Source organism: Melozone crissalis, unplaced genomic scaffold (genome assembly GCF_028551555.1).
Source record: "Melozone crissalis strain CALT ecotype California unplaced genomic scaffold, PUWL_Pcris_2 ptg000198l_1, whole genome shotgun sequence".
Classification (NCBI taxonomy): Eukaryota; Metazoa; Chordata; class Aves; order Passeriformes; family Passerellidae; genus Melozone; species Melozone crissalis.
This window is the reverse complement of record NW_026535962.1, coordinates 2,116,997-2,128,829: the sequence shown is the minus strand read 5'-3', so window position 1 is coordinate 2,128,829 and position 11,833 is coordinate 2,116,997. Positions and strand designations below refer to the sequence as shown.

Genomic DNA, 11,833 nt, shown 5'->3' with positions numbered 1-11,833 from the left:
ACTTCACATGAACAGAACCCCCAAATTCTGCCCCTCTGCCTCAAATTTATTTCCTCCTGAGTATTTAACAATGGGACAGTCCTTGGCTGCTCTTATTCCATTTACCAGTTAAACGTAATGGATTTTTCTCCCTTTGTACATCTGCTGTCATCATTGCCACAGCAGCACCTAAGAGCAGAACCATCCCTGCTCCAGAGAGCCTGGAATTGTGCTCGGAGCTCTGAACTCTGAGCTTTGTTTCTAAAGCCTGGAGAATGGTTTAGGAAAAGCTCAGAAAATACGGCCAAGTAGAAAAATCAAGAATCAGGAAGCAGGGAAAGTCCCCAGTGCTTCTTTTCCCCTTCTGAATCGGCAGGGACTTGCCCAGGCTCATAGAGGGAGGACCCTGCAGGATCTGCAGGAGAACCAGACCCTCCTTCCAGCTGAGCACATAAAACCTGTCCCTGTCCCTCTTTTGGCCCCTGTTTGGTGATGGGCTGTTAAACCATCCCACCCTGGTAACTGCCTTCCTCTCCTCCACCTGCAGTGAGAACACCTTCCTCATCCTGTCCGTGGTGCTGCTCATCCTGCTGCTCCTGGCCCTGCTCAGCTGCACAGCCCTGGCTGTCAGGCACTACAGGCTGCTCCTGAAAACAGGTACGTGGGGCTGGGGTTGTGCCAGGTGAGCTCAGAGCCCTGGGAAGGTCAGTGCCTTGGTTTGGAAAGCCAAGAGTCTGCTAAGGAAGGCAGGAGCCTCCCCTGAAATGGAGAATGTGAACCCTCCCCACCCCTCTGAATTGCTGTAAATTTTAAATTAAGGGGCTCTCAGGCAAAAAATACGGGAGCAGGAAATAACAGTTCTTTAATAGGGAAAGGAAAAAAATAAAAGGATAAAATAAACAATGCAGTACACTAGAACAGCACTGTCAGAGTCAGAACCCAACCTGACACGCTGTGGGTCAGGCTGTTGGCAGCAGTCCCATTGGAATTGTGGCTCAGCCCTCCTGCAGTGTCAGGGCTGGTTCTGCTGGAGCAGGGATCTCTGAAGATCCAGTGGAAGAAGAGGCAGCTGCTGTTCCTCTGGGCAATCCAGTGGAGAAGCTGTGCTGGTGTTCCAGAATCTCCAGATTATATCCGGATAGGAATGCTTGAAATCTCCAGATTATATCCAGGTAGGAATGCTTGGCTCCTCCCTCTGGGCAGAGCATCTCCCCATGGGATGCTGTAATTCTTATCAGCCATGCAGTGACATTCCATAGCTGTTATCAGCAGATGTCCCCTCCTGAGGGAGCTGTGAATGGGGTCACTCAGAGAGATAAGGCAAACTGCCCACTTGACCAAGGTAATCTGTTTTACAGATGGCAATTGAAGACTTCTTGCATTGCAATCTGGAAGTCAGGTTGGAGGTCTCAAGGCAGGCTCGTCCCTGCCTCCCCTGTGAATAAATCCAACCCAGGTTCCTCCAGAGGTGCAAACACCTTCGAGGAGGAGTAAAGAGAGCAAAAAGTGTTCCCCAACCCCAGGGCAGAGGCACATCCCATCATGGGCAGTCCCAAACCTCCTCAGGCAGAGCTTTTCATGGATTTCTCCTCATCTAAACCCTCTGATTTTGCCTCATTCTAAAGGTAACAGAGAAGCAGAGGACACCAGTGACCGAGCAGAGGGCACAGCACAGGTAAGGAAAATGAAACATTTCCCACAGGGTGCCAAACCCCTGACCAGCAGCCTGGGAGGAGCTGTCAGAAACTCCTGGTGAGGAGCTTGGAGCTCAGTTTGGTTATAAACAGGAGGGAAATGGTATTTAATGGCAGCAGAGAGAGGAATATTCATAGCTGGAGAGAAAGGGGGGTAATTAATGCAAGGAAACTCCAGCAGGAGCAAATCCAGTGGAGCAAATTCTGGTAACCCTTGAGAAGAGACTCAAGGAGTAGCAAGCAGGGTCAGAGCATGAGGCTCCACCTGTATCCAGGAGAGGTGGGGAAGAAAAGAATTCCCTGTTCCTCTACCTCTGTCATGACCAGAGATAAAATTGGATGCAGCTTCTCCTTTCCTTGGGAAGGAAAATCAGAGGTAAAATTGGACAGAGCTTCTCCTTTCCTTGGGAAGGAAAATCAGAGGTAAAATTTGACACAGCTTCTCCTTTCCTTGGGAAGGAAAACCAGAGTTAAAATTTGACACAGCTTCTCTTTTCCTTGTGGGAAAATCTCCTTCTCCTGGCAGCAGCTGTGCCCTGGCACTGACTCATGCTAACAAGTGTTTTCCCTTTTTTTTCCCAGCCTGGCCGCTCTGGGAGGAGGGAAGGTTCTCAGGATGGCAGCAAAGGGCCAGCATACATCAACCTGGATGTGCAATCCCACCCCAGCCCTGAGGATCCTCTTTACTGCAATGTGGAACCGAGCCAGGCTCCCAGGAACCCCCAGCACGTGGAATATGCCGTCATTGCCTTCAACCAGGCCCCAAGGACCAGCAAGGAATGAAGCACAGAACCCCAAACGAGCCAGGAATGGGAGGAAGGAACTGGAATATGCAGTGGGGGTGAGGACAGGAGGTGTGTGGACGGACAAGCTGAGTTTTGCTGCTGTGTGTGTGGTGTTTGCTGAGCATTTTCAGCCCTCCCTCTTGTTTTAGAAAGCAGAGGTTTTGCCACTCTTGTGGCAGGCAGAGCTGTGGAGGCATTCCCAGGATCTCTTGTACATCTGCTTTTCCAATCCCATTAAAGTGCAGAACCTTGGAGAGGCAGGTGTGCAGAGGAGCAGTGTGGACATGGCTGGGTGGGATATCCACCCCAAATCCTGCCCCAGTCCCAAGAATTCAGCTCCTGTGGCCAAGCAGACTCATTCCAGTGCTGCAGGGATCAAACCTCGCTGTGGCTGGGTTCATTTCCATGGAATGGGCTGGGGATGTGAGTGCTGGATTCCAAGAAAAAGCAGAACCAGCTCCTGCACTTCCCTGTCTCTGCTGGAAACGCTCCAAATGACACATTTCATTTAACAGTCATGTGGGCAGCAACGTGAAATGAGTTTTTGGGGCTCAGTTTTTGGATTGCAGAGATCCATTTTAGGTCTTCTTCTAGTCAAGCTGAAAGAACTTCATCGTTTTTGGTTTACAATTCACTTACAATTGTTGAAATTATTGTATAAAAGGCTCAGCCAGCACAAAGTCCTCACAAGAGCCTATTTTTAAATTTACTTCTGTTTTAGCATTACTGATGATCTCACAAAAGTGTTTGCCTGTGACTTTTTCTTCACTAGAAATAGATTTCCACAAATACCACTCCTGATTTCCCTGCCCCAAGCCCTGCTGGAGGTGACAGACCAAAGGGGCCTGACCCAGCCCTCATTCACATCCAACAGGCTCCTCTTGCCAGGGCTGCACCAGGGAGGCTGATGGAAATTTTTTGAGATTTTTCGGAGTTGACCTGACAGAAAATGGTTCTGGAAATGGTCCGTTCAAGCCCAACATTCCCCCAACAATTTGCTCTTCATGGGTCAAGCTGTGGAAGAGTAATAGCAAAAAACAGTGGAGTGGAAGAGAGGCATTTTTTTGGGAAGATTCTTGAGGAGAATCCAGGTTTGTGCTCACTGGAATGAGAAGGAACAAAAGCTGCAATCAGCCACCTGACAGAGAATTTCTGGTCACTGTGAGGGGCCATTTTCTTGACCACTAACTCGAGGAAAGGCACATTTAGGAATGGCCAGGCCTGCAGGTTTTGCGCCACACCAGTTTCAAAGCCAGGGTCTGTTTGTACTCCCATGGAAGATCTCCAAGTAAATAAATCAAAACTTAAAAGCCTCAAAAATTAAAATCCAGCAGGCCACCCCCATCAGTCTGCTGATATTCTGGGGGGTCCTTGGCTGCATTCCTGAGCCCCTCCAGCTCTGTGGCATTGGCTGGCTCAGAACCCCAGCACAGATCCTGTGCCCTTTGTGCCAGGTACAGAACAAGGTGGGTGCTGGGCTTGTTTAAAGCACCCACAGCTTCTCCTGTGGCCCTGCCCTGCTGTGTGTGCTTGGATTTCACACAGGGATGCTCCCACAGGTTCTTCTTTCTGCTGGAAACCCAGGGGATGATGTCCTTGTCTTCTTTACCCTCAGAATGCTGCCAGAGCTACCAGGAGATCCTCCCTTTCATCTTTCCAGAAATTCCCCCCATGCACAGCTCCTGTAAATAATTTATTTCTAATTTATGATTTATCTCCATTGTGCTTGGAGTGCCAGGACGAGGGGATGGATTCCCACCTCCACAGGGATTTTGGGAAGGAATTTTTCCCTGTGAGGGTGGGCAGGCCCTGGCACAGGGTGCCCAGAGCAGCTGTGGTTGCCCCTGGATCCCTGGAAGTGCCCAAGGCCAGGCTGGACAGGAATTGGAGCAACCTGGGATGGTGGAAGGTGTCCCTGCCATGGCAGGGGTGGAGCTGGATGAGCTTTAAGGTCCTTCCAACCCAAACCACTCTGTGATTCCATGATTTTTTTAAATCCTGCTCCATGATTCCATGAAATCCTGCTGTGGTGGGAGCAGACACCCAGCCTGTGGCCCCAGCCTGCCACGTGCTGCTCCCTCCCAGTGCTGATGCCTGAATTTTCAGCCCACGAGGGCAATGCCTGTTCCTGGAGCATTGCTCAATGTGCAGGATGAAGAGGATGCCAAGTTCCTGTGCTCCTTCCTTCCGTCGCAGCGAGCAGGGGGAGAGGAGCTGCCCCTGGGCTGAGCCAGCTCGCTCCTCTCCTGCTCCTCTCCTGCTCCTTCTCTGCTCAGCCCCATGGAGAAGCTCCTGAACCTCACCTTGCTCTTCCTGTCAGGTAAGATCCCCACATGGTTTTGGGGTCAGGTAAAGGGGGAAGGATTAAGGCAAAGCTTTGGCTCTGTCTGAAGGCTCCATCCTCAGTTTTCCCTTTATTTAGCAAAGCACCCATCAAAGGGTGATCCCAGAGCTCCCAGGTTTCCTCACAGGGATCCCTTTGAGTCAGAACAGGAACCGCTGATGAGAGAAGTCCTGTGTGCAACGTGAAATTGCAAAATTCTGGGTTGTTTGCATTAGCAAATGGGATTTACATAGATGCAAATGGTCACAGGTGGGGCTCAGGGGCAGGGAAATGAAACCCAGTGAAGGGCCCAGCTCTGAAATCCCACACACCTGGGTTTTCCAGCTTGGAAAGGAATGTCCATCTGAAATGAGGTGCAGGGCACAGCTGGGGCTCTCTGCAGCACTTTGGGGAGCCCAGATCTCACAGCAGAGCAGGGAAAGGCAACAGGCTCAGGCTGTGGGAGCGCAGGAACCTGTCCCAAAAATTGGGGTGAGTTTGGGAAAAGTTCACTGTGCTTTGCACCCGAGAAAAGAGGAGGAGCATCAATAGTTTATGATCTGTCAGCAGAGCTGGTTGAAAAGAGAATGACACAACATTTTCCAGGACATCTGTCAGTGATTCTGTTTGAGAGATGTTTTGCAGTGCTGTGGGAATTCTGGGGCTGGGGGAAGGAAGGGGAAATGGGAGAAGCAGTTAAAGAGTTTTGGAGGGGATTGAACAGGACTGGGCTGGATATTCCATGAGGTAAATTATGTTTACATGGAACAACACATCAAGATAAAGCCCCGTAGGTGTTGGATTGCAGAGATCCATTTTAGGTCTTCTTCCAGTCAAGCTGAAAGAACTTCATAGTTTTCAGTTTACAATTCACTTACAAATGTTGAAATTATTGTAAGAAGTGTTATTAAAAGGCTCAGCCAGCACAAAGTCCTCACAAGAGCCCATTTTAAAATTTACTTCTGTTTTATCATTACTGATGATCTCACAGAAGCATTTGCGTGTGAGTTTTTTTCACTAGAAATAGATTTCCACAAATACCACACTGCACTTCTCTCTGGAAGTATGAATAGCTCAGACTGTCCCCTCTGCCTGTCACAAAGAGGAATGGAAATTAGAAATAAGGAACCCAGACAATTAAAAAAAACCCTCAAGCAGACAAAACCCAGTTGTCAACATGGTTAAAATTAGTAAGGTATTAAAAGAGAGGGTGGAAAAAAAAGTTAAACTGGATTTGATAAGTGGGATTCAGAAGGAAGCAGTGAGCAGGACACTGGTTTGGGGGTGTCACTGGGACCAATTCCAGAATATCTGAGCCAAGATCTGAGCACAGTGGGTTGATCATGGGGAAAGGGGACGGGTGACATCCTACAGGTGACAACACTGAGGGTGACAGCCCTGAGGGTGACAGACAGTCCTTCAGGTGACAACCTATGGGTGACAACCCTACAGAGACACACCTACAGGTGATAACCCCACAGGTGACACTCCTACAGGTGATAACCCCAGAGGTGACATTCCACAGGTGACAGCCCTATGGGTGGCAGCACTACAGGTGAGGCCCTATGGGTGACAGTTCCACTAGTGACAGCTCTACAGGTGACAGCCTCATAGGTGACATCCCTATGGGTGACAGCCCTACAAGTGACACTCCTGGAGGTGCTAACTCCACAGGTGACACTGCACAGGTGACGCTCCACGGGTGACAGCACTACAGGTGACAGCACTACAGGTGACGCCCTATGGATGACAGTTCACAAGTGACACCCCCATAGGTGACATCCTACAGGTGACATCCCTATGGGTGACAGTCCTACAGGTGACACCCCTATGGGTGACAGTTCTACAAGTGACAGCCCTACAGGTGACATCCCCATAGGTGACAGCCCTACAGATGACATCCTTATAGGGAGACATAATCCCACAGGTGACATCCCTATAGGGTGACATAGTCCTACAGGTGACATCCCTATGGGTGACATCACTAGAGGATGAAAAGGACATTTAACATCTCAACAATGAGGGATAGACCTGGAAGAACCTTGGCTCACCTGTCCCTCCATCCCTCTGTTCCTCCATCTCTCCATCCCTCTGTCCCTCCATCCTTCTGTCCCTCTGTCCATCCCTTCGTCCCTCCATCCCTCTGTCTCTCTGTCCCTCCATCCCTCTGTCCCTCTGTCCCTCCATCTCTTCATCCCTCTGTCCTTCTGTCCCTCCGTCCTTCTGTCCTTCCGTCCCTCCATCCCTCTGTCCCTCCATCCTCCGTCCCTCCGTCCCTCCGTCCCTCTGTCCCTCCATCCTCCGTCCCTCCATCCCTCCGTCCCTCCATCCCTCCGTCCCTCTGTCCCGCAGCATCCTGCGCTGCCGAGAACATCACCGTGGTGGCCGTGGAGGGCGACACCATTTCCATCAACTGCTCGTACGACGCGCGGCAGTGGTGGCGGGACAAGAGCTGGTGCCGCCAGCTGGGGCAGGGGCGCTGCCAGCCCGTGGTGAGCGCGCCGCCCGCCTGGCTGCCCCTGCCCAGGCCCGGCCGGGGCGGCACCTCCATCAGGGACGACGCCCGCGCCGGGCTGCTCACCGTCACCATGCGGGGCCTGCGCCGGCGCGACGCGGGGCTCTACCAGTGCCAGACGGGGTTCCTGGGCCACACGCGGAGCCTCAGGAGGGTGCAGGTGGAGGTGCTGGCAGGTACGTGATGGGGGCTCCGAGTTTGGAGGGTTCCTCAAGGAATTTCAGGGCTTCCTACCTGGAATTTCACAGGTTCCTATTGGAATTTCAAAGGTTCCTATTTTAATTTCACAGGTTCCTACTGGAATTTCTTAGGTTCCTACTGAAATTTCACAGGTTCCTATTGGTATTTCATGGGTGTCTGCAGCTGCCAAGGACCCACTTGAGTCAACATCTACTTTGGTCTCGCTCTAAGGAGGTTCTGTGTTTCATGGGCCTCTCTTTATTCCTGATTTACAGCAGCGTGGCCTCACTGTTAGAGGGTATCTGAAATATCACCTCCTTATTGCTCCCAGTGCCCCATCTCACCTGGGTTACCTGTCCAGCTAACATCACCCAGAAACATCTGCAGACTAAACTGTTGTGTTTCTATCAGCAGCTGACCTGGTGACCCACGTGCCAGAGGAGCCCAGAGCTGTGCAGAGCATCTCCAGGTGAGCCCAAAACTCCTCGTGCTGAGATCTCTCATCTTCCTAGGACCAAGGCAGCACCACAAGAGATTTTTTCAAGGTTGGACCATCCCCTTCATGGTTGTGTTTCTGGTTCCCCACAGGTCCCCTCCTGACGTGGATTTCACTGTTTTCTACATCCTGGGTGGATTCCTGGTGGCCAAGTTCATGGTGGCTGTGCTGGTCGGTGCTGTTGTCCACAGCAGGAAGAACAGGGAGAGAGGGCAGAACCCAGAACTGGGTGAGCAGCAGGAGCTCCCAGTCCCTGCTGACCTTGGACATGATGGAATCGGCCTCTCCTGGGAGAGCTCTGCGTGAGCCAAGCCAAAGGAATCCATGGAAAAGGCAAATCCATGGAAAAGGCAAATCCATGGAAAAGGCCACCTGCCACAAGGAAAGGACCACTACTAAACACAGGTCTGGAAGAACCTGTCACTCTGGAGAGGTTCCCATCTTCTTCATCACCTCTTCCCCTTGGTGTCTCATCCCCAGGCAGTTATTCCAGACCTCATTCCCAGGACCATTCCATCATGCTCTGAACTGACACCCATCAGCTTCCTGTCACATCAGGTGACAAATTCTGTCTTTCCAAGGTGAGGAAGAGCAGCTCCCAAAAGCTGCTTTGGACGGTGAGGATGCTTGGGAGAAAACCCCTGTTGGAAAGGGGTGAGGAACTGCAGGACACACCAGGACAGGGATGGGGTCTCCTTGCACCTCTGAGGCAGCTTCTCCTCTCTGGAGGGACTTTGTGAACACAGGAATTGTCTCTCTGTTGTTCTCCCTGTGTTTTCTCCCAGGCTCCCGAACCCATGGGCACTGACTTTTCTTTTTCCCTGCAAAACTGAATAAAACCCAGCTGATTCTCTGGCTTGGTGTGGATTCCTGCAGGACAGCAGGTGACAGAACAGAGGTGATGCTTGGGACACCCTGGAGTGTTCAGAACATCCAGGAACACTCAGAGCCTGCAGGACAGGCTGGAACATCCAGAGCCAGCAGAAACAGCAGCTCAGAGCCCAACCTCTCATTGCCCACAGAAGCAATGACTGAAAATTGCTTAATTACACTTTTGGGTTCTCATTTTTAGAGTAGTTCTGTGTTTTGTCCAGAGATTGAAATTCATGGTGGGACATGTGGCAACCTTTGTCCTTCCAAGGTCTTTCCATCCCACCACTGTGAGGTTCTCAAATTTAAATCAGCAACTTTTGAGGAAAAAATTCTGTGTTGGTCGCTGTCCTCTGTCTAGACAGTGACTTGTATGACTGCATCCACAGAGAGGAATTTGCCATCTGAAATAAAAAGAAATTAATCAATTACTTTTTGATTACCCTCAAAACCAATGAATGTAATTTGGTAGGATTGTATTAATCAAAACCAAATGGGTTTGGGGCAGAAACATTTCTGGGGCTGGTTCTGTCCTTCCCCGTTCCCTCTGTGCTGACGTTGGCTCTGTGACCTGCACACTGTGGGATTTGTTTTTTCCTCTCTTCCCCCTCAATGAATCACAACTCGAGGTTCATCAAAACGTTTGGGGCTGTTTGCTAAAAAAAAACAAGAAAAGGAACTCCCTGTCCCTCATTACTCCCATCCTGTGAGAGCCAACAGGAAACTCCAGCCCTGGGTTTGGTGCAAAATTCAAGGTATCTCTGATCAAAGCCCCATTCGAGCTCACATTCCCTTTCACCACACATCCCCTCTGCTCTTCCCCAATTTCGTGAGGCAAGGAGGAAATATTTGCAGCTGTGGATGAACCAGGGCTGATGTCCACACCCCAAAACCACTTCAGTTAAAACCACCCAGCTCGGTTTGAACCCAGCTGCTGAGGGTGGGCATGGGGCAAGGGAAAAGAAAGATGCAGAATCCTGGAAAATAATTGCACTTTTCTAACAGCACAGGTGGGCAAACCCAGAGGAAAGCTGGGGTGCATTTCATTTCCAAATTACTCTGTTTTTTAAATAGCAGGGAGCTACAAACCCAAATAGAGGAAACTGCTCGTGTCTGGCAGCAGCTGATAGAGCACCACAGCCAGGCCGAGTGAGCTCCTTCCTCTGGACCTAAATATTCACCAAAAAAGTATCAATTACTGCCCATTCTGAAGAGATTCAGCAAAGTGGTAAAAAATCTGATTTATTTTAAACCTGTGAGATTTTTCCTGGGCTTCAGAGAGACAAGTAATGCGTTTGACACGTTCTAATAAACAAGGGGCTGCTTGGAAAATATTTGTCTATTTTATAGTATCAATTGTCATCGGCTTGAGCTCCTGGGGTGGAATTTACTCTGCAGTGTAGTGATTTGTTTTCCAAAGATATAACTCTGTATTTCCCTGTTTGTTGTTTATTAACACACACCTGTCCCTCCAGGATAAATCCAGCTTGACTTTATTACAAATTACACCCTGTTGATCCAACTGCAGAATCCTGTGATCGTGGTGAAATGAGCAAAACATCCCTCAGGGATTATGGATAAATCCCCAAATTCAGCTGACTGAGATTTTCCTCTTAATTCCGTGAGCTAGAAACCGAGGATGCTGAACAGGGCACAAAAATGGGTTTAATTTTTGGATATCAAGATTTCAGGAAGATTCCAGCCCGGATAGTGGGTGGCAGGGGAGGGAAGGAAGGTGGGAAGGCAGGGATTGGATCCTGGATTGGATAAAATCTGCTCTGTGAGTGATTCTGCAGCTCTGAAGGTGAGGGTGAGAGAGGAAAGTAAATTCTTGTTGATTGCTTTGATGTGGCCACACAAGTTTTTGTACCATTATATCCAAGATTATTTTATAATTCTACAGCAAATTGTCTGAAAAAAACCTCCAAAACCTAGAAAATTACATCATAATAGCTAAAGAAACTGATTTCTGACTTCCTAAACAGGCTTGCGTGATTGTTCTCCTCATTTCCTGCTCAGCTTCCCGTTCTCTGATCTTACTCGCTGTCATTTCCTTTTTTTTTTCTGTTTGTTTGTTTGCATGAGGGTTTTATTTTGTGTGATCATCACCGCGTTGACCAATTCTGGGAAGAATTCATGACTGCCAGCTTTGTGCTCCGCGGGTTTTGAGATGGTGAAATGTTGGTGTGGAGTTTGTGCTGCCCTCCCCTGGCCCACGACAAAATTCACAAAACAAAGAGCAAAAACTTCTCAGTTTATAAATTTTATTAGCTGGAGAGTGTACACAGTACTTACAATTGCATCTATTAAAGACCAAAATACACCTGAAAAAATGCATCATATAAAAAAAATTAAAAACTTTGAACTATGTACAAACTTTGCCTGACGTCACGTTAAGCTCAGGACCCTCCCACAAAGAAAAGTTGATTTTTCAGCTCTTTTTAACATGCATTTAGCATCACTTGAGGACCATTTTCTTCCAAATCTTGATCTTTACACTCCTAAAAATCTGAGTTTTGATGGGTTTGATGCTTCACTGCTCTGGGTCACTCAAACACATTTTTCCCCAAACTTCTTCTTTCATCCTCATTCCAAAAGTGAAATTTAGAATGTTAAACTCACTCCTAAAGTGAAGTTTTTACTCAAGTGTAGCCAATCTACAAAGAATTTTAATTACTAGGGAGGTTTGAACTGGACATTTCTCCAGTTTTCACAGATTTGCCTGGAAAAGAAAGCAAATATTTTTGGTACCATGGTGTTGACTGCTGGCTCCAACCTCACCAAATAAACACAACTTTCAGCAGTGATACACAGAACACAAAACAAATAAAAAAAAAAATAATAGGAGCACTTGGGCTTTCACATCACTATTTAAAATATTAACAGTAATACTTCCTAGAACACAAATCCATATTTCTTCACACACAACCTACAACAGCAGATCAGAGAACCTAGATATGAAGGGATACTGGGAAAAAAGTTTACAAGTTC

At 48.7% G+C, this 11,833-nt stretch overlaps 1 protein-coding gene across 2 annotated transcripts; it reads left to right on the top strand.

Annotated features, from left to right (window-relative positions):
* The first annotated feature begins 4,676 nt into the window (after positions 1–4,676).
* TREM2 (triggering receptor expressed on myeloid cells 2) lies at positions 4,677–8,827 on the top strand. 2 transcript variants are annotated; one of them, XM_054293987.1, is made up of 4 exons: positions 4,677–4,778; positions 7,134–7,472; positions 7,891–7,945; positions 8,065–8,827. In XM_054293987.1, exons 1-4 carry the CDS (start codon positions 4,739–4,741, stop codon positions 8,276–8,278), a joined length of 648 nt encoding a protein of 215 aa, XP_054149962.1. In that variant the 5' UTR covers positions 4,677–4,738; the 3' UTR covers positions 8,279–8,827. The 2 variants fall into 2 exon arrangements, with proteins under 2 accessions (XP_054149962.1, XP_054149961.1); XM_054293986.1 differs by having other exon boundaries at positions 4,702–4,778; positions 7,888–7,945.
* The last annotated feature ends 3,006 nt before the right edge of the window (positions 8,828–11,833 follow it).